We start from the raw sequence: 23,010 nt of genomic DNA, 5'->3' as shown, positions 1-23,010 counted from the left end.
CTTTAATCATGGTATCTGGCATTTTACTGCCTCCAACTCCTTGGAGAACCAAAAAAAATGGAAAGAGCTTTTACATTCAATTTACTGTGGTGTGTTGTGGTAACTGCATATACCACTTTGATGTCCTCCTGTTTCCAAAGTTCATTCAGGACTTCAACAGAAGTTCCATCTATGTCAGTGAGAAATTCTTCCCGAGTTGTCAAGAACCATTTAGACTTCTAAGGAATACCACTTAAAAAGGCCCCACACCACTGCAACCCATAATTCTAAATTTTATCAAACTGTGATCTGCTAGATTTGAGTCCAGTAGCACTTTAGAAACTAAGTGGACTCGAATCTACCGGTTCTACTGCAGACCAACACGGCAACCCTCTGAAGCGGTGATCTGTCCATCGTAGCTGATTAACTTAAAACTCGTCTACCTCAGGCTACTATTGGTTTATCCTGCTCAGAGCACTAAATCAAGTGTTTGATCCTGCTTATGCATGAGAGTGTGCTGTCAACCACCATCACGTTGTTTGAACAATCATCAAAGGAAGTATAATGTTAAAATTTGGCCAAGTCTTCCTATATCCTTGATCATTAACATAATCAATTGTACACTACAAGGTATAAAAAACACAAACCAAAATGCTTCCACAACTTGTGAAAATGAAATCACAGAACTACAATGAAGTTGTGCAGATTCTCTCTCAATTTTTGTTGTGGATTTGCTGTCGGAGAATTGTAAATAGTAAATATGTTGATTGCTTGCTATTGCTTAGCCTAAAGAGATTGGGGAGAGTCTATTACTAAAAGAATGCTAATTAAGTTCTGGAACTAATTTACTTAGCATTATTCTGCATGCTTCTCAGCTGAGTATGTTCTGTGCAGGTTTTGTGTGGCCAACCCAAATGTTTCACAGATTTCTGAGAAAATCACTGTTTCTCAGGCTTTCTATATCAGCAGAATGGTTGAATCAGTGAGTGACTCTCATAAGTGACAACAACACACCAACAGCGTCTAGGTCTAGGCCTCAATTTGTACCTGGTAAGACTCCTTTTGGCCGTTTGAATGGCACCGGGAGAGGGGGCCCAAAGCGAGCAATCCCCTGCTCCTGGTGGGGGTCTGGCAACCCTAATACACCCTAATACACACACATCTTCATTGACATGTACAGAAACCATATATTCCTTGCTGTCACTTGGAATATCATTGGGAATCACCCATTCATTGTGAAGTATTTGAAAATTAGGAAAATTTCATACATGGTATTTTTCTACACCCTTATTCTGCTGTGAGAGATGCTCCATCTACTTTCACTGAAATGAATAAAACACAAATCATTTGTACTCAGGAGCACATGGCTCTTTTAGCACTACCAGCATGAAACTATCATAGGCACATGTATCCCACCCATGCGGGTGTATAAACAACATGCTCGAGCTGCCTGGCCAGCAGTGATTTGGTTTATTGAGACTAGGTTTGTGGTAAGTGCCTTTAATTATTTACAGCCCATTCCTAACCTTTCAGTGGCAGGGGACGGCATGGCTGAGGTGCTGCCACGGCATCTGCAAAGCCATTCCCCGGCTGATGAAAGGCTTTAAAAAGCCTTGTGACGGCTTTTTAAATTTTAAACAGGACATTTTGCCCCATAAAGAACAGTGAGGCTGTGCCTGCAAAAAAGAAGGTGCAGCAATGCCGTTTTCCCCACCGGTGTGCTGGGCTGAAAGGGGACAGTGAACTACCGGCAGTTCCGCCCCGCCCCCCAGCATGCCTCGGGAATGCCTCCTGGCATGCCGGCGCAGGACTGTGCACTGGTGGGACGCCGGTGGAATGCCCAACTGGCATCCCTTGGTGGCACTGCCATGGCAGTGCCCAGAGATCGGCGTCCGGGCCTTCCTGCTGGCGTTGGGGCCACTCTGAACCTCATAAGTAGCCCGGGTTCTGGCACGGGGCCCCCCTTTTTGACCTCCTTTTGTCCTTGGAGGTCAGGAATGGGCTGCCCATCATTATTATGCCCCATTTTTGTATGATATGGCTATGTAAGTATGTATGTATGCATTACATGAAGTAGCAGATGATTAGGAATAAGAAAATAATCTTATATAATTAATCTTAGATATTTGCAAGGCATCTTAAAGTCTGATAGAAAAAATGGGTTTAATTTAGTTGTGATATTATAATGGTTGGATATAGGTGTTATGACCGTATATGAATTGATAGTTTACAGGAGCTTATCTTATTGAGTCTAGACAAGATATGTATTTTATTTATAATCTGCCTGAGTCACTAAAATCTAGGTTGTACAATTATGTGTTCTATCATGTATTGTATTATGTGTATGAAAAACTAATGAAAAAAATTAAAAACATATCTCCATTTATAATACCTTGGCTTTAAATGTATAAGCTATGAAAGTTTGAGGTCGAGCTTTAATATTACAAGGGGGAAATTGTAACAAAGTTTATTAATGGGAAAAGGAACACTCAATACAGGAACCAGACAGTGAGCTTCAAGTTAACTATCTCTTGAAAATACTGTAAAGAGCAAAAAGAAATAGTGCTGAATTGCCTTTGTAAAATACATAACTCCAGTAGTTTGGCATGCATATTACAGAGTCTCTGCATTGCATATTTGTAAGGGTGGGGTACATAGGAACCCAATTTGTAATGTCTTCAATTAATCTTTGCTGGTTATACATTGGATATTTATGTTTTGAATTTCAAGTTTCCATAGAGTTTCACATGCCTTTGTTCAGTAATAGTGACGATAGGTACAACTATTTCACAATAGATACAATAGTAAACCATTTGTTATCATTTCTGGCTGAGAAAACAGTGGTTTACTTAAGATGACCTTGTGAGCTTATGGTTGAGAAAAATCTCTGAATCAGGGTATTCTTGGCTCACAGTTCACTCTTAGCCACTATTAAGAGTTGTTCTCATATGGTTATTTCACCTATGCATCCAGGGTCCTTTACATATAGGCGTGGGATCCATGGCAAATTTCTGCTAACAGAAAATGGGGAAGCAATTTTGCTGATTTCTTCTTCCCACTGCAGACCCCCAATTCACTACCATGCTGAAGGTCCCCCGTCACTCAGGAACAGCATTTCTAGGAGTATTATGGGCAGTAGTGGAATGAGGGAGGCAAAGATGTCTTTTTCTGCTGATGGAAATGCCATATATTAGCAGAGGGTTACTAACAGAGCAACCTTACAGGGACATTGGTTAAGAAGCGGCCAGGGATGGCGCAACTACACCACCTCCTGAGTGGCTTGCAGCGGTGTAGTAGGTATAATAAAATAAATTTTCCCCAAGCCCCGCGAAAACTGCTCTATAGAGTTTTGTGGGGCTATGCCATGATTTTTGCAAGGGCATTCCCGGGAAGAAAGGGCTAAGGGAGCTGACTAAAGTCAGTCCGCCTTCAGGAACGTCCACTTTGGCACCAGCATGAGCTCTTGCGGTGGAGACATGCTACCGCCACAGCTGCTCCGGCATCCGAGTATAGCATTACTGTGCCGCTTCCCGGCGCTGGAGTAAGTGGCCCTGCGCCATTGTTAGTGCCAGTTTTGCCGGTGCAAGTGGCACTAACGCCAGTGCAGGGGTCATGCCTGCTTCTAAAGGCATTCACTACCCCTTGTTTTATTTGTTTATTTTTAGTTTGTGGACTGCTCTGCCCGGGATCCAAGCCATATACAACATATATCTTCTAATTAAGACTAAACCTTGTTAATTTTAACAAACCAATTCATCATGCAAGACATACATTTTTCAAATAAAACTTTGTTTATAATGGAGCCAATTTATATTCTGAGAAACAATTGCTCTATGCATGTATTTCATGCATGTTACAGGGTTACTGCACTGCATACAGTGAGGGGGAAAAGTATTTGATCCCCTGCTGAATTTGCCCATTTGCCCTCTGATGAAGAAATGACCAGCCATAATTTTAATGGTAGGTTTATTGTAGCTGTGAGAGACAGAATAACAACAGGAAAACCCCCAGAAACCCAGAAGACAAAAGTCAGAGATTGATGTGCATTATAATGAGTGAAATAAGTATTTGATTCCTTTGCAAAAGATGACTTAGTACTTGGTGGCAAAACCCTTGTTGGCAATTAAAGAGGTCAGATGTTTCTTGTAGGTGGCCACCAGGTTTGCACACATCTCAGGAGGTATTTTGTCCCACTCCTCTTTGCAGATCCTCTCCAAGTCAGTAAGATTTCGAGGCTGATGTGTAGCTACTCGAACCTTCAGCTCCCTCCACAGATTTTCGATGGGATTAAGGTCTGGAGACTGGCTAGGCCACTCCAGGACCTTAATGTGCTTCTTCTTGAGCCACTCCTTTGTTGCCTTTGCCGTGTGTTTTGGGTCATTGTCATGCTGGAATACCCATCCTCAACCCATTTTCAATGCCCTGGCTGAGGGAAGGAGGTGCTCACCCAAGATTTGACGATACATGGTCCCGTCCATCGTCCCTTCGATGCGGTGAAGGTTTCCTGTCCCCTTAGCAGAAAAACACCCCCAAAGCATAATATGTCCCCCTCCATGTTTGACGGTGGGGATGGTGTTCTTGGGGTTGTAGGCAGCATTCCTCCTCCTCCAAACACAGCGAGTTGAGTTGATGCCAAAGAGCTCGATTTTGGTCTCATATGACCACAACATTTTCACCCAGTTCTCCTCTGGGTCATTCAGATGTGCATTGGCAAACTGCAGACGGGCCTGTACATGTGCTGTCTTGAGCAAGGGGACCTTGCAGGCTCTGCAAGATCTCAGTCCTTCACAGCGTAGTGTGTTACCAACTGTTTTCATGGTGACTATGGTCCCAGCTGCCCTGAGATCATTGACAAGTTCCCCCCGTGTAGTTCTGGGCTGCTTCATCACCTTTCTCATGATCATTGCAACTCCACGAGATGAGATCTTGCATGGAGCCCCAGACCGAGGGAGGTTGACAGTTAGGGTTAGGGTTAGGGTTGTCACCTTCTCACCAAGCTGCTTGGCAGTAGTCTTGTAGCCCAGTCCAGCCTTGTGCAGGTCTACAATCTTGTCCCTGACATCCTTGGACAGCTCTTTGGTCTTGGTCATGGTGGCTAGTTTGGAATCTGATGGATTGATTGCTTCTGTCGACAGCAGAACCCTAACCCTAACCCTAATCTGGCTGGTTGATAGGGGATCAAATACTTATTTCACTCATTATAATGCACATCAATCTCTGACTTTTGTCTTCTGGGTTTCTGGGGGTTTTCCTGTTGTTATTCTGTCTCTCAAAGCTACAATAAACCTACCATTAAAATTATGGACAGGTCATTTCTTCGTCAGAGGGCAAACGGGCAAATTTAGCAGGGGATCAAATACTTTTTTCCCTCACTGTATGTGAGAGGAACACAATAATAGATGTCATTTCTTGAATTCTAGAGGGTATTATGGGAGGTTCAACTAGGGAAACTCTTTCCTTATATAGTCCCCCAGCAGCAAACAGAGGAGATGTAGATGACAGCTAAATCAATATATGTAGATTTCTTTTGTTACTGAAGAATAAAATGATAGGTATTCGAGTATTTTCTAGCACTTAACGTTTGATTAACTGAATAGTCTCATTACAGGAAAAGGCAATGATAGCAGTTAACTAGTTATCAATTTCTCCAAGTTAAATCAAATAACATTTGCTAAGTAAATTACATATAGACAAATATATAATAAGCTTTGATTCGACACTAATGAAGTGTCTTGCCTTTTAGCTACCCCATACAACTGAGGGGGGGGACCTATTCTGCACATCACAGTCTAGACATATGCCACAGGCACTGCAAATATTATTGGGACATGAAAATTACCTATTCTTTCACATATGCACAAGTACAAAAATAATCACTAAATATACATCACTTCACATACACATACATGCTTATCTATTTGCCGTCAAGTCACAGCTGACTTCGTTCAGTGGTGGTTGCCTGCATCCGCGTCATGCCCCTGGTATTCCTTGGAGGTCTTCCATCCAAATACTGAGAGTGTGTGACTGGCCCAAGGTCACCCAGCTAGTTTCTGTGGCAGAGTGGGGATTTGAACCGGGGTTTCCCAGATCCTAGCCCAACGCTATAACCACTACACCATGCTGGCTCTCGCTTATATAGCACTTCTAATATTATTTATAATTTTTATCTAGCGATGGGTGATCTTCCCCATGCTCAAAACTCAAAGGGGTTGGCTTAGTATGAATAACCTTGGGAAACTTGGGAAGTGGGGGCGTAAATCTTTGTTCTGCTGAGAATTCTAAACTTGCTCATAATTTGCTGAGCCTTCCCCATGACCTTATTATCCCACTTCTAATTTCACCAGCCCCACATAGCTGTGGAGACTGTGGCAGCACCTATAGGCTGGTTAAAGGCGAGAAGTGTATGTGTCTGCCTACACTTTCCCTATTACCTCATGCAGTTTGATGTCTTGATATTTTTATTTGAGATGCTGGGGGAGAAGAGGATGGGGAGACAGAGAGACTTATGACTTATGGCATTATTATTATTGTTATTGTTATTGTTATTAAACTTCATAGCCCGCCCTCATTCCTGGCCAGGCCAGGCTCAGAGTGGGTAACTTGAAAACAATATAAAACCATAAAGCTTCCAGCATTAAAACAGCAACAATCATAAAACATTGTCGAAGGCTTTCACGGTCAGAGTTCATTGGTTCTTGTGGGTTATCCGGGCTGTGTAACCGTGGCCTTGGTATTTTCTTTCCTGACGTTTCACCAGCAGCTGTGGCAGGCATCTTCAGAGGAGTAACACTGAAGGACAGTGTCTCTGTCCTTCAGTGTTACTCCTCTGAATATGCCTGTCACAGCTGCTGGCGAAACATCAGGAAAGAAAATACCAAGACCACGGTTACACAGCCCGGATAACCCACAAGAACCAATCATAAAACAACTATAAATGTATCAAGATGGCACTCATTTGGAGAGTAAGAATGGTAGCAGCAACTGTAGACCTGGTCAAGCAGTTGAACCCCACAAGTAAACAGAAGGTGGGGGATGGATGGAGAGGCCAGCACTGATGTAAAACGTACGGCTGCCTTCAGTTGTAGGCCAGGTGGAATAATTCTTTGCTCCTGCCCAAAGCACTGAAGCTTCCATAGATAAGAAAGTAGGAAGGAGTAGCAGTGAAGGAAGGAATGGAAGAGGAATTCTTGTCTGGCTTGGATTTGTCTAAGCGACAAAAGATTTATAACATTCACCACTGTATTGAACATAAATCATTATGTGCCACTGAGATTTGTACAGATTAAGTACAGTAAATACGAAGTCTGGTGGCGTCATGTTTATCATTGGGTGTGTCTTCATAATTCTCTTCCGTATTAAGTTGGTACAAGTGTGGAACCCATAAGGACTTGCAGGGGTCACTTCATTTTCCTTGTACCTAGGGTTGCCAACTCTGGGTTGGAAAATTCCTGGAGATTTTGGGGTAGACCCTGGAGAGGATGGGGTTTGGGGAGGGAAGGGATCTCAGTGGAGTATAATGTCATAGAGTTCAGCCTCCAAAGCAGCCATTTTCTTCAGGGGAACAAATCTCTGACATCTGAAGATCAGCTGTAATGCTGGGAGATCTTCAGGCCCCACCTGGAGGCTGGCTACCCTACCTGTACTCCCTTCCCCACCCAATTTCCTCTTTCTCTCTTCCTGGCAATCCCCATATCCTCTCACTTGCCCCTGTTTCCTTCTCACCTTCACACTCACCAACCAGCTTTTCTTGTATCTTTCCCAAATATTCAGCTTTATTATTTATTTACTTCATTTGTACCCCATTTTGTCCCCAAAGCAACTTACATCATTCTCCTCTTGTTCATTTTATCCTCACAACAACCCTATGAAGCAGATTAGTTAGAGAGAGTGAATGGCCTGAGGTCACCGAGCAAGCTTCTATGACAGAATGGGGATTTGAAATTGGGTCTCCCAGATCCTATTCTGACATGTTAACCACTACACCATATTGGCTCTCAGCTGTCTTTCCTTCCTTCCCCCTGGAAGCCTCTCCATAGGAAAAGTCTGGCCAAGCTGCAAAAGCCATGTGCTAGCAAGTCACTCAGGTGAGTGGTGTGGTGACAACTGCCAGGATTGGCTAAGTTGCACAAGTTGTCTGAACTCTCCCTACAAGCTAAAATGACTAAATGGAGGCTATTGTACTTTGGTCACATTATGAGAAGACAAGAGTCACCGGAAAAGCTAATAGTGTTATGAAAAGTTGAAGGCAGTAGGAAAAGAGGAAGACTGAACATGAGACGGATTGACTCAATCAAGGAAGGCATGGCCCTCAGTTTGTGAGGCTATTAATGATAAGATGTTTCGGAGGTCATTAATTCATAAGTCAGAAGCAACATGACAGCACTTAACACACACACACAGAGGCTACCGCTCCAGGAAAGTTGTGGACCTCAAATCATAGCCACTGCTGCACCTCGGTGAGTTAAGCAAACTGCATAGCAGCAAGTTGCCAGAGCAGGAGGGAGGGGAAACGGTTGGACTGGGAGATCAAAATAGCCCTAGAATGGGCCCTGCCCCATTCCCATGTCTTTACTGGGGGGGGGGGGGGAACCCAAGGTTTGAAGGTTAGCAATATTGTTGTGGTTGCCTAGCACCCCCCACAATGGCCACTGAGATCTCAGAGGGCATTAATTTCTTGAAGGTATAGGTGATACTTCTATTATTTTAGGGAGTTTTAACCCCACAGTGTATTTTTTAAGATTTCTGATTTTTCTGAAAACCCAGGGCTTTTTTTAGGTTTGTAGAAAGATCTGTTTTGTCTGTTCATAGCTGCAGTCTCCATATTTAAGTATCTACAGATGGGTTCATGTTGAGAATCAGATATATTATTGGTTTGAAACTCTTCGTTTCTATCATAAATTCTCTTACCTAGACATGAATTTCTGTGGGGGGAAATGGCCTGGCTAATTGAACTCAATTTGCTTCTGAATGTGCATGTACATACCATAGTAAACCTTCTATCTCACTGATTTTGTAGTCTATTTTAGACTACAAAATTTATGATACAGGGTGCTTATGAGTGATACATGTGACAACACTACCTGTGAAATATATCATTATATAGGTTTCAGCTTAGCACAATGTGCAATTAATTTACAGTCTCACTGCATCACAGACTTCGTGATCTATATCTGATGTACACAAAGCATGAATAAGAAATTACACTAAATTTGTATGCAGCAACTATAAATATATAGCCTTCAATTCATAGAAACAGTTCATAGACATATTTAGCATAATCTAGATTTTACCTTGGATTCTGTTCTGCGTTAAATTTGGTGCATTATTCCTTTTATGCATTTTACAGAAGGGAAAAATGAGATCAGACAAAGTAAACTGCAACTACTACAGATGGCCCTTTGTTTTGTGTGGCTGTGTCTTGGCGGTGTATAAAGAGGGTCAATTTTATAAAATTTGCAGGGCACTACCTGTTGTGGAAACAGACTTTAAAAACTTACAAGAATAACTGTTTTACCCGTACTGTTAATAGCAAATAATTTTACAATTAACTTTGTGCCTAGTTAAGTAAAGAAGGCATGTAATATCTGAATGGATCAGTGGGAATATATATATCCCTGGCAAAGTCGCATTCTTTTTTCTGTTATGTTAAATGGCCTTTCAGAGGAAGTTCATAAAGTTCCACATTGCCCAGGTTCTATGTGTGTGTTAAGTGCCGTCAAGTCGCTTCCGACTCATAGAGACCCTATGAATGAAAGTCCTCCAAAATGTCCTAACTTTGACAGGTTCTATACATTGTGTAAAGTCAGATGACAGCTGATGGCCATTTGGGTTGTGATGGCCAATTGGGTTTCTATTTAGGGCAGTGCTGTGAATCTTGTTGATTATCTGGTTCAAGCGGGGATCCTCAAGGACTTGCAAGGGTGCATCTCATTTCCCCCTCCTCACTATTTCCTCGCACCCTTCCAGCTTCCTTCTCTCCTACCTTTATCTGATCCCCCCATCTTCATTTTCCCTCCTTCCCTCCCTCTGGCAGCCTCAACCCAGGAAAACCATGGCCCAGTTTCACAGTGCTGGCGACAAGGCTGGGCTCAGTTCCATGGTGGAGAACCTACAAGGACTTGTGGTGGGCAGCTCACTTCCCCCTGCATCCCATTCTCGACACTATTTTCTCTTTTCTTTCTCCTGGCAGCCCCCATATCCTCACCTTTCCCTGCTTCCTTTTCTCCTTCCCACTCAACAAATACAAAATGACAGCATTTACTGGTAGCTTTAAGGTTTGCTTATATGAGTCATAATCCAAGCAAGGAATTCATACAAGGACAGACACAGAAGGGATGAAGGAAAGAAAGGGGGATTTTTTTTGTGCTAAGTATTGCATAAACTCTTCCTACAATGACTTGGATCCAGTAGTAACGTCCACTGACAGGAGGGATTTCCCAGTCTCCCTCTTCCCACTACAGCACAAAATGCCCTTTGAAATGCTGCTCCTGGGGCACAGATGACCTCCCTGCAAAGAATAGGAGGAGAGGACTGATATCTTCAGTGGGAGGAGGAGCTGACATAAATAATTCCCCACTTCCATTTGCAGAAATCCTCCACTGCATCCAAGCTAACATATAGTCTAGGAGCAGAATCTTAGATCTGGAAGAAGATAACCGTCTATTACCTAATGTCAGACTTTGCTCAAAGAAAAACGAGCATGCCCTTAAAGCATGAGAAAACACTACCAAGTTACGTTTTTACCGAATACCCTGTATACCATTTTAAATTTGATAATATAAAGGCTACCACAAATTTATTTACTTTTATTCTCTGCTTTTTTATCATTAATTCTGCTTTCTACTTTATAAGGAACCTGTGCTTTCCAGTTAGGTCTAACTAGGGCTGTCGATTCAGTTCATCCCGAACCGAAAAACAGCCGAATTTCCCCTGATTCGGCGGTTTTTAGTTCGGATGGAACCGAACTCAAAAAAGGTGGGAAAACGAGGAGCCGAATTAAGCGAGTTCGGGGTGTTCAGCGAATAAATTCGGCAAATTCGGGGTTCGGCACAGCAGCATAACCGTCAGTTAGTAAGCAGCATTCTCCCGTGGCCAATCGGTGGCCAAGCTGGGTCTTCTTCTGGCCAATCAGTAGCGATTGAGTGCATGAGCTCAGCTGCTGCGCGGCCCGGGGAGAGAAAGAGAAAGTATCTGTTTGTGTGAGAGAGCAATCCCCCTGGGGGGGGGGGTGCGTGTGCACATTCGAGCCATTCCGTGGCTGCAGGGGGCGCATTTTTTGGGGTAGCACCCCCAAACTTTCAGCATAGCTTCAGAGGACCCTTCTTGAAAGAACCCCCAAGTTTTGTGAAGATTGGGTCAGGGGGGGCTGAGATATGGGCCCCGAAAGGGGTCCCCCCTCCTTAATGTGCATCTCTGACAATAGGGGTTTGCAATTAGCAGAGCTTGCCACCCACACCCAAAGCTCCCAGCCCCAACAAACATCTGAGCTGTGGGGAGCAAGGGCGGGGTACTTTCTCTCATGTTCACCCCTGGACTGACTTGGTTGTTCCTTTGAGTTATGCATGGGCTTTCCGTCCATTAGAGATCACCTCGCATCCAGCCCTCGCAAATTCCGGGTCTTCCTGTTAAAACCCAATTCTTCGATCTCCCTGAGATCAGCCCTGATGAAATCATCCTCATCTCCATGCATAAGCCAAAGTGCAGGACAGGGGAGCTGGGGGGCGGGTGATGTTTTTCTCACAGTAAGTAACTATTGCCAGTTACAAAGCAGCGTTTCAAGGGGCAGGGGCACAAATGCTTCCTGATTTTTGTCTCCCAACTGGAGTTCTATCTGAGCAGACATTTCTCACATAAGAAAGGGTTTTAAAACGATGCTTGGGTTTCTCACCCCACCCTCCGGTTCCTTTTAAAAAGCTCAATTTTTTAAAATGATTTTTAAAATGGCACTTGGGTTTCCGCTGGGAGGAGAGGGGAACTGGATGTTTTTCTCACAGTAAGCACTACAGCCAATTACAAAGCAGCGTTTTCAAGGAGCGGGGACTCAGACACTTCCGGATTTGAGCTTGGTGACTTTGCTGGTGCATAGCAGTTTTTGGATTCGTAACAGAAAAGTGTTGGTCAAGCGAGAATCGAACCCCAGGTAAAACTACCATGCATAAACGACCTGTGTATCTCTTTTACTTCACCTTAAACTATTATAAATGTCTCTGGATTATTTCCAGCAGCACCTTTTTGTCACCCTTCCTCTTGTGCTTAATATCCAACCTCTTGAAGATTTTTGATGAATTCTAAAAGCTTCTCCCTTTGTTTGTTTGTCTTTTATTTATTCCAGACAAAAGTATGATGGGAGAAACAGTTAAACACCTCTGTCACTCTCCACTTTTCTCTTCAAAATTACTCCCTCTGCCCACTATCTTTCAACTATTCCATGATCCCGGTTCTCAGAACCAGGTTTGTCACTGAGTTTGGAACAAAGATGTTGGTGAACCCACAGCTGTACCCCAGTTTTGTTCAGTGTTCTTTTTGTTGTGGGATGCAAGAGACTGAACATCAGACCTCAGAATGTTTTGAAATGTAAGGCTTTTTCACTGAAGTTTGAATACTGGTGATTTTGTCAGCAGTCTCCCATCCTCTTGCTTCCTTTGATAATGTCCAGATGTGGTACCTTTCTTTTCAACACATTAGAACTTACACTTTGTTTGACAGAGATTTGCTCCCTATAGTGGTTTATGATAGAGAAGGGTGCTGAACCGATTTCTTTCCATTTTAAGAAGAGAAACAGCCCCTATTAGGTGCTACTGGGCTGGAATTTAGCCCCTATGTAGAGCTCTTATTTGCATCAGGGCCATGGTGCAGGAAGGGGAGAGGGGATTTAATCCTTCCTCTACAGACACTGGCAGAAATCAATCTCCCTGCCCCAATGTTGTTAGATGTGGAAGAAAGGGGGAAAAGTACACAGAAATGGGATGCCTATCTTTTTCTCTACCAGTACTAAACAGCAGTAATAGTTAGCTGTTTTCATTTAAACACTCACTCCCATTGCACCATGACCCCAACCTAAATAGGGGCCCAAGCTGCTGCTATTAGAGGTTGCATCCATTTAAAATGCTTGAAACGCCTGTCTGAAATTGTTAGGTAAGATGGATAGATAATTCACATTCTCGTGATTAATGATGATCATTTGAGGGTTTTTTCCCCCTCTTCTCTCTAAAGAAATTTCTTTTAACGATTTATATAATGGCTCATTGATTAATATTTATTAGGGCTTCATATTAAACCTAGTTATCTTGATAACTATATATTAATGTTTTAACAATTAGGTAACAATACAACTGTGTAGTAATTTTTAATTTAGTAACATTGACTAAATATGCACATATTTTTGTTGCAGTATTCATATATAATAAAAAAACTGTTAAAAAGTAATTGCTGAAAAGTTCTACTCCAAAGTCTCCCATGGTCATGTCGATTTCATGATGGGCAGCCCATTCCTGAAGGGGGGGTCAGTTAGGCAGCGGCCGGTAGCAGCGCAGCCACGCTGCCTCCACAGAGGCTTCCGAGCTGCCGGAAATGAAATAAAAGGAATTTAAAATATAAAAGAAGGAAAATGCCTCCATTGAAAATAGTGAGGCTACATGAGGGGGCTTTCCTGGGGGGAAAGGGGTAAGGAAGTTGCCTAAAGGCAGCTCCGTCCCCAGGAATGCCTCCCCCTTATGCTGGCTTGGGCTTTCCCTTCCGAGAATTCCCTGCCGGTGTGGCTGGGATGATGGTGGGGGCCTGCATAGCTCTGTGGTTCCTCGATGCTTGCACGTTTGCCCCCGGAACAGCATAAGTGCCCCTTATCCTGTGTTAAAAGGGCACTTACGCCGGTGCGTGGTCACGCCGGCTCTTAAGGAGCTTCGCCTGCCCCCCTCAGGATTGCAGCCTTAGTGTCCACGAATATTGTAGACATTCCAAATTCAATACCCTGCTTGCACAGGCAGAAAAACCGTTGGAGATATGAGGTTATCTCTATCCAGAAAATCAACCGTTTTTTTTTTTTTTTTTTTACAAACTTCTGTTACTTCCACTATTAAAAAGGATTTCTGGTTTTTTTAAAAAAAATGTTTGAAAGAATGGTACTTTTCACAGAGATATAACACTATATAGCAAGTCAGGCATGTGATGGATTCCCAAAGAGGGGAGGAGAGGTATGATGAAGATACCCATGTATATGTTGAAAGTATCCCACTCTCTCTCAGATATACCACCAGTACTGATATGACACCTATGGATATCTTTTATGTATCATGTAATACAAGTCACCTCTCTCACTGATAGAGCATTTGGAATTAGGGAACTGTGCTCATCTCTTTGATACAAAGATGGAATCTAGAGTGTTGCATTAAAAGTGCTAGGCCATCATGCTTGGAGGCCTGGAATCCCTCCAACGTTTCCATTCTTTCACAACCACTGCGGAAAAAAATGGAGCGAACTCTGGACCATCTTTTTCTCTTCCAGTACTAAACAGCAGTTATGGATAGCTGTTTTTACTTAAACACTCTCCCACTGCACTAGGACCCCAACCTAAATAGATTCCTTTTGAATCCAGAGTGACTCTCCATTTCTCATTTTCTGGACTCCAGATGCTACATAATTGCTCTGAAGAAGCTGTAGGCCTTTTCTTGAAACACCCCTTTCTGAAGGCCTTGCTATACACGCTTTCTTGTATATTTGGAGTTTGGTCTTAAGTTAACCTCTTACAGTGCATACCTGAGCTCTAAGGGCAAAGGCCCTTAGGAGGCCAGGAAGGTGCCGCGCCGGCATACGGGGGCCCCTCACCGGCGTCCAGGCAACTAATGCAAGTGTTAGCGGCCCAAAAGCCGGCAGGAAGGGCCAGATACCGGTCGTGGGGCACTGCCACAGCAGCGCCACCCTGGCACGTCAATGAGGCCTTATGGTGGCATCCGAACGCCGTCAAAGGCCGTGCCAGTGTCCCAGGAGGTGTACCTGGGGTATTATGGCGTTCTGGGAGGCGTTCCCGGGGCATTACAGCATGAGAAATATATAACACGTCTCAAAAATTATGTATAAATCTGAGAATTAGAATCTTAAAAAAAAAGTTAGAACTATGTTTGCAAAATCTCACTGAGGTCAAGTCTTCCTTTGCCTCCCTCCAGGATATATATTCAGAGTCCTCCCATGGGAACATAATCCAACTGAAAAACTATCACATATGTAAACAAAAATTGTCTAGTGTGTCCGTGGTCAATAACTGGTCACTGCAAGCTCCAGAACTATCCATTCTACGCTCCCACCAATGTCTTTTGAATCCCACGACATGGTCAGTCATTATATGCTTTAATTTAGCAAAAGTTGTTTCAAATTGCAGTTCTAAGGTCTCTTTAGTTCTTGCACTGTACTATGTGGTCCTGCGTGACATCAGAGCACATAATGGCAGGCAGAAGGGATATGAGAATTCTTATCTGCTCAGCCCTGTAATGGCATCACAACAATCAGCTACTTGTACCCGGATGATGCTCATAACCTAGGTGTTCAAAAGTCACAGTCTGTGCTGGTGTTCTGTAACTACCTTGCAGGACCAGCTCTGCACGTTATCAAATGGCAGTTCTCCAGATAGCATCTCTCACTGCAGACATTTGTTTGTAACTGCTAAGCAAACAGACTTAAAAAAAAAGGCATTATATCTTACTTGAGTTCCTGCGAGCTTGTGGCCAGCATACTTCGAATACTTTTGTCAGCCAAGGGACAGCCAGATAGACTGTAAGACAGGGCAGGATAGCCAAGTAAGTCAACCTTCTTAAAAACGAAGGCCTTTCAAACAAACACAACGTTTAAAAAAAAACTAAAAATTAAAAATTGTAATGCAGAAAAGCGATGGGGCGGGCAAGTGCTGCAATACAGAATTTTGTAATAAAAGTTAACCCTCTGAATATATTTAGATACAATATATAAGAATTCCCCCTGAAAGGCTTGTAAGTGTAACAAAATGGTATTAGTATTAGTGATCTGTGGGTTAACTGTTTGGAAAAGTTCAGGAATTTTTTTTAAATGTAGTTGTTTGAAAAGAAAAAAGACGTTTATACAACAACACAAATTAGCATGCTCTTAAGATCAACACTTATTACTCAAAGGGTTAACACAATAGTTCAACATTTTTACTTTGACAGCATTGTTGAGGTAAGCTGAAAACAATAAATTGAAAAGACAGAATCCACCATGAAAAAAATGAAGTCACACCTTCTATGTGAGGCGTAATTACCAGTCACATGACCACTCCCATCACACCCTGGTGTTGGACATCTGCCACCAAACAAAAACAAAAAACAGCCAAAATAGTAAGTATGTTTTTTTTAAAAAAACTTTTAAAAGTTTCATTGTTTCCAGTTTAGCTGCAATGTCTGCAAGGGGGATTTAAGCATCCTATTGAAAAAGCTGCAAAAATGAAAATGTACGATACAGCATCATTAAGGCCAAGCAGATACCATGTTAGCTTAATCACTTAAACTTAACTGACAGTCTGAAACATTTATATGCTGCAAATGCTGCATGCTCAAACTGCAAGGCATATATGCACTTGATTGTTCAGATAAGACAAAAAGAGAAAGCGTTAAAAAAGAGTAAAAAAATAATTTCACCTCACATTATGCTTACGTTATTAAATCCTTTTTGTTCTCTTTGCACTGAGGATATTTGGGCTTAGGACTTGGGATGGTGACTTCTCCAGGATACCTTCGTTCTTCTAGCGCTTCTTGGAAAGGATCTAAATCTTCTGGCTGCAGGCAGAGATAAGGCATCATTTGAGTAAAACTCAAAGAGGAGGCAACGTTTATAGGAAAATAATACTGTCGTGCTATTCACTGTGATCTGAACACAACATTTCAAGGGCTGCCTTCATCGCTTCATCGCTTCTGTGGAGATGTGTCCATTTGGACTCTCTACGATGCCAACAAACCACACTATGGAATGGATGCACATGCAGAATTGCCCCTTACAATGAAGTTTACAGGGGAAGTCCACAGTCAATGTATGCACACATCATGGCTGCTTTATGTATTATCACAGCCACATAATTATTGATACAAATTTCTTCCACTTACTGGGAATGATGTAGCTGCTGTAATGATGTGTTTAGCATGTGGTCCCTTTCCAAAGGAGTTGAACTGGCATGAGTCATCACAGGCACTAATAGCTACTCTATTAGCCGAGCCATTTACAGACATTTTTAGTAGATTTATTGAATGTCTGCCACATAGAAGACATTTCCAATGGCAATAATCAGTCCTCAGTTTTACCTTCAGTTTTAATCATGAAATTTTGAATACATGAAAAACAGATTAGAATTCACCTTCACTTATCTAAATGACTGGCTGGATATCCGAAATGTTTAAAACATCAACATCTCACATAAAACTGTGTGTTTGAGGTTGCTCAATACATAAGAATTTACTAATGTAAGTAGCAGGGGGAAAAAAGAAATCTGCTGAATTTGAATAGTAAGACAATCTACTGTACAGCACAATAAATTGCAGAATAAATATTTTTGGAATCAATCTGCTCTTATTTATAACAGCAGCAACTTCTAACATTTTATGGCTATTTGTGTGTGAGGCAAAATCAATATTATTTTGTGCAATAACATACATAAGGAGTTCCCATTCCAACACCTAAGATTAACCAACAACAACAGCAAAACCTTCCAACATTAATAACAGTTTTACATAATTAAATGTCCAGCCAAAATATGAACTGGGAGAAACCATAATATTTTCATAATAACAGAAATCCTATAACAGCCCTTAATAGATCTGTCTATCAAGTACAATGTGTAATTTATAATTCACTCCATCTATTGATGTGCACTGACTCAAAAATTCCTGTAGATGGTGGTCGAAGCAAAAGTTTTGAAGTGCTGCATCTCTATTTTGCATACCCTCCATTCCCTATATTTTTTCCTATTTCAGTAATAACATATACAAAGCATACCCCATTATGTATCTGAGATTTTTTTAAAAAAACTTGTGCCATCATTTATTTACGCAAAATAAAATGAGATTTATACTGCCACAGAGAAAGAGTGCACCTAAGTCCAGACAATCAAAATGTATTACCACCGAAGTCTATGACACTAAAGCCTGAGACTGTAAAATCATGCCTATATTACAGAAGCTGGACTATAAATTGTGGCTAGGAAGAGCTGAAACCTGACAAATATATACAGCAGCATCATAAATAAAAACACATAACATGTAATATGTTTTCAATCACTGCTTGGGAAGGATACCCTTGATTGTCATCAGTAAAGGGTATCCTTCCCAAGCAGTGATTGAAAACATATTACATGTTATGTGTTTTTGATATTTAAAACTATAGACACAAAATATAGTCACTAATGATGCATTTTGTTTTCTGGTTTTTACCACCACTTTCCAAGTCCAGGTTTACTGAGTTATCAAAGCAACAAGAAAAGAAGGGCGGGAGGGGGAGAGTGACAATGAAGTAGACATGGGTAATTTATATTATACCTTAGCTGCTCAAATTGAATTAAAATTCAATGTAAACAAACACAGAAAGCTAGGAATATAATGTATAGTAAATCAGTTATCAGATGTCATCTTACAAAAAATTAAATAGCAGAAAGCCATCCTTGACTGCAAGCTATTATTGTTAAATACTTTATCCCCTAGCTTTAGAAATCACATGGATCAAGACAATGAAAGTTGAAAGGAGAAGCTCAAGGATGAAAGAGACATACATTAATTTCTTTTGAATCATCTTCATCTATCCTACTAGGCTTCATTTTTGTGTAGTCCACCGGCAAGTCCCAGCAGTCACCCTCATTCAGCTGGTAACACCTGTTATTCATCACAGCCTGTTGTTGCGGTGACATGGGTTCCAGTGGCGTCAAAATGGTGCAACAACCGTCCCGCTGCCTCTGCTTGTTCAAGCTCAGATCTAACGTTCCATTTTCGTCCACTTCCATATCAGGATTCTGTGTTTTTTTAAAAGAGAGAAAGAGATAGTTTAATTCTTCTTGCCACTGTCAACTCTTTTTGTTTTGGTTTACAATCTGATTGTTTAAACAGACTTAATGATAATAACTCACTCTCACTCATTCTCATTAAATGGAATTCTCTGTTAACAGTTCCTCCCATCTTTGGGTCCTCCCATCTTTAAAGATATACAATACGAAATTTAATATAAAAATTCCTTGTCCCCCTCCCACCCATTCTATTGATTTATTCTTCCTTGACAGGTCTAGTTCTCTGAATCAAGATCTGCATGACTGTGATTGCCAAGTATGAGATATAGCAATACTAGAAAAGTCATTCCTTCACATGCTAGCATCTACAGAATCATAAACAAGAAAAAGTTTTAGTTACTAAGCACAAAACATACCATTCTTAATCGGTAACACCAATGGGCAGTTTCAGCGGGTTGGCCCCCATAAGCCTCTTTCTTTGCAATGTACTTGCCACCTTCGCATAAAGTGGACATGCATTCAAATCACACGGACACCCCATCACAGGCATTCAGTTCTAACATGCCTTTGCTCTCTACAAAGTCTTCCTTTATAATCATCTCAGCTTGGGAAAAAGAAACTGGTACTGACATTCCCTGAAGCAAATGAGGAAGTGTGGAGTAAGACGTGCAAGGAAAGTGAGGCTTTTTTTTTTTTTGCTGCCCTGTTTCCCCACCACCTTTGCGTAAATTGAGCAAAAATAAATAAATCATTTTTTTCTTTCAAACCGTGGTTTTCCAAAAGCAGGTGATAGCATACTGGGACAATGACAGATAAGTACAAAAACCAAAATTTAAACATCAATTTGTACTTCAAAAAAGAAATTATTCTTCTGGGGAACATTTTAAGCTTTGTGTGAATGCTACTGTCTTTACTTTCCACATGGACTAATAAAAGCTTCCAGAAGACGGTCCAAGAGGAACCCCTTTTTTGTGCTTATATTACCTAGATAAATCATACAATCGCAATTCTACTTGGATATTTCCTCTAATAGAGTAAACTTGGTTCCTTTCCTGATGGAAATTTTGTGTGGCATTTACTGCCCTGGAAATACTGTTGCAATATTAAGGAGAAAGCACTTGGGAAGAAAGACTCCAGTGGCATAAACTTTCCTTTCCCCCAAACCAAGTTATATGTTTTGTATGCATGCTGGAACATAGGGGCATATGAAGTTGCCTTATACTGAGCAAGACCCACGTGTCTATCAAGCTCAGTATTGTTCACTCTGATAGACAGCGGGTCTCCAGAGTCTCAGGTAAAGGTCTTTCGTATCACTGGCTACCGGATCCTTTTGATCGGAGATGCCTGGGATTGAACCTGAGACCCACATGCCCAGTTGATACCCTACTACTGAACTGCAGCCCATAACTAAAATGTTTTCTTTTTGTCTGTGGGATAGTAAATGAAGGGGAGGGGGTAATTTGTGTGTGTGAAAACAAAGCTTTCCCCACTTTTCTGAAATTACATTTGTTCTAATAATTGTTGCTCAAGCTATTTTACCCTTTTTCTTTGTTAAAGAGCAGGAAGAATCAAACTTCCCCCACCCCCGAAGAAAAGCAAAATGCATCTTACTAGCTCCAAAGTTCCTGCATAAGCACAAAATCCCTGCTTGTGTTGCTCTGCACAGCCATCTAGTGGCCTCATACAGAAGCATTGTTTTTATCCATCACTCTGTTTTAAGGACTTTATCTCATCAATTACTGGAATAAAATTCTGAAACTCCTTTGCAATAAAATAAAGAAATTAGTTATTTGAGTACATGAGCTTGGCTGTGTTTTAACTGCTTTCATAACTGCTATTGGTTATTAATCTATGAAGAGATCACAATTATTTAATAAAGTAGTATAAACCCTTTGTATATAAATATATCAAATGAATAAATAAGCCAGTACAGCATTATTACTGCTACCCAAAACCTGTAAGTTGTTGCTATTGAAAACTCCTAGGCCAATTCTTGACATTTTTAACGCAAGATTCTTAATGAACATACGCACAGACTGTAGGTTTCTTCAAACAGAAGTCTAGGTTAATGCCAAAATGGGGTGGTTTAATGCCTTGTGCAAACACTATTTATGGTCTAGTATATTCCTAAGGTTCCCGCTGCCGACTACAGGAGACACCACTCAGTGTCCAGAGCCAGCGCCCAACCTGGACTTGCCCAGACCCCTGCAAGCCGCGGCAGGCCAGTCCTGGGCACCACAGGGCTGGGCTCGACAACCAGATTGAAAGGCACTCACCTGACACTGGGAGGAGCCCCACCAGTTCAGCTCCTGGAGGGGCAGCCAAGCTGGTAGGGGCTAGAAGCTACTGCGGGTGGGATTTGGCCTGGGTTTGTCCCAACAAGGCCGATGATATAATCAACTGGTGACAGCATGGTGACACCTGCACCAGCCAGAAATAGGCCCCGCCAGTCCCTAAGACTGCCAAGGAAGTGGACCCCACACCCTGGGAGGGCAACAGCCTTGCTAACGAACCCAGAGGCAGCAACGGCCAAGGCCAGAGGCCAGGGCCAGCCAAGGATAATCTGCAGGCTGGGGTAGACATAAACCCTCAGCCATAGGAGGGAAGGGGAAAAACTGGGTTGGTGGGGAGCGTTTAAGAAGCAGGCATCAGCCAGGGAGGGGGTGAGTGAATGCCCCACCCATAGCTCCAGATTGGCGAGTTCAGGAACCACAGCCTGACGAGCAAGGCTGGGATTGGACCCTAGGAAAAGAGGGGTGGGACAGGCATCCTTCAAAAGGGAATATCCAGTGACAGGCCAGGGAGGAAAGGTGTAGACAGGACTTTATGCTGGAAGGGAGGTAAATGTCCAAGGAAGGGAAGAGGGTGAAGGTGCTGCAACCCCCTCTCCCACCTATTCTGAGGCCTAGAGGAGCTTCCCCCGGCATGGGACAATATGGCAGACGGCGGGAGGGTACAGCCAGTGAGGGAAGAGCCTCACAATCAGGAAATGCAAGGGTTTTTCCAAAAGCAGTGATGAGGTCATGCCAGGGGTTACCTGAGTGCCAAGTAGTGTGCTTGTAAGCAGCACTACTGACAGAAGCATTTCAGAGTCTTTGCTTCTAACGTACCTTTTAATATGGGAACCCTAAGCTCTTACATGCTACTTGCAATTGCATCCTAATTCCATCAGATAATTACCAAGCCTCACAATAACAATATGCAAAATAGTTCTTTAAATTTTAGCATACCCTGGCCCTAAGGATCAGCCAAAAATTTCAAATAAGATATTAAAAGTATACTGCCAAAAACATTCCCAGTGTATTTGTCATTCATTTTAAAGTATTCAAGCAGACTCTGAAACTTTGACAAGGGCAGATTTCCAGGAGAAATTTCCAGAGTAATGGCACAGTCATAAAAGCAAACCTTAATATGTGCCCCCTTTTTTAATATGCTGGAGAGAGACACTTATCTGGTGTGCATCTCCGGCTGAAGGTAGTAATATTTATGGAGTCATATATACACAATATAAAACTGACAAACATGTGGCAGGATGATGCCACATAGTACACCAAGGCTGAAGATGGTTCCAGATTTAGTGGACCACAGTTACCTTTCCCCTCTTCTAATTCTGAACATGGATCCAGAGTACAGATGGGGGGAAAAACAACAACTCACAGTGGAGTCAGGTACAGAAAGGGGACATGTGTTGATAAATCTGGGGGAACCACCAGGTTTGCACAAAAATGTTAAAGCTTTAAAAAATATAGGAGAAAAAATATATAAAGTTTTATAATGCCGTAATCTCAGGAGAATCCCTCAGGAGAATCAATTACAGCAGTCTGTGATTGCCTAGGCAATCCAAAATGGCTACTGAAGTTTTGTTGTGATGTTTAGGTGAGTTTAGGTGAAGTTTAGGTGAAGGTGACCTGATGTGAGTTTAGGTGAAGTTAGGAGTATGTAGGCAGCAAAAACAAGAAGAGGGGGATGAGCAATGCTACAGTGGAGGGAAAGAGGAAAGAAGAATGGGACAAAAGTGAGTGGAAGGGAAGAAACAAAGGACTGAAGGG

At 42.1% G+C, this 23,010-nt stretch overlaps 1 protein-coding gene across 17 annotated transcripts in view; it reads right to left on the bottom strand.

Moving 5' to 3' along the window:
* MYT1L (myelin transcription factor 1 like) overlaps positions 1 to 23,010 on the bottom strand; it is a 175,797-nt gene that overhangs the window by 30,547 nt on the left and 122,240 nt on the right. For 12 of the 17 annotated variants that reach the window (XM_056856104.1, XM_056856107.1, XM_056856098.1 and 9 more), the window contains 4 exons: positions 18,734 to 18,970; positions 16,633 to 16,754; positions 16,219 to 16,281; positions 15,671 to 15,739 (listed from right to left, as the gene is read on the bottom strand). In XM_056856104.1, coding sequence (XP_056712082.1) covers positions 15,671 to 15,739; positions 16,219 to 16,281; positions 16,633 to 16,754; positions 18,734 to 18,970 — 491 coding nt within the window. The remainder of the gene's footprint in view (positions 1 to 15,670; positions 15,740 to 16,218; positions 16,282 to 16,632; positions 16,755 to 18,733; positions 18,971 to 23,010) is intronic. The other 5 variants (XM_056856113.1, XM_056856114.1, XM_056856110.1 and 2 more) reach the window with 1 other exon arrangement.

Source organism: Euleptes europaea, chromosome 10 (genome assembly GCF_029931775.1).
Source record: "Euleptes europaea isolate rEulEur1 chromosome 10, rEulEur1.hap1, whole genome shotgun sequence".
Taxonomy (NCBI): Eukaryota; Metazoa; Chordata; class Lepidosauria; order Squamata; family Sphaerodactylidae; genus Euleptes; species Euleptes europaea.
The sequence above is the reverse complement of the archived record's forward strand: the minus strand, read 5'-3'. Positions and strand labels throughout refer to the sequence as shown.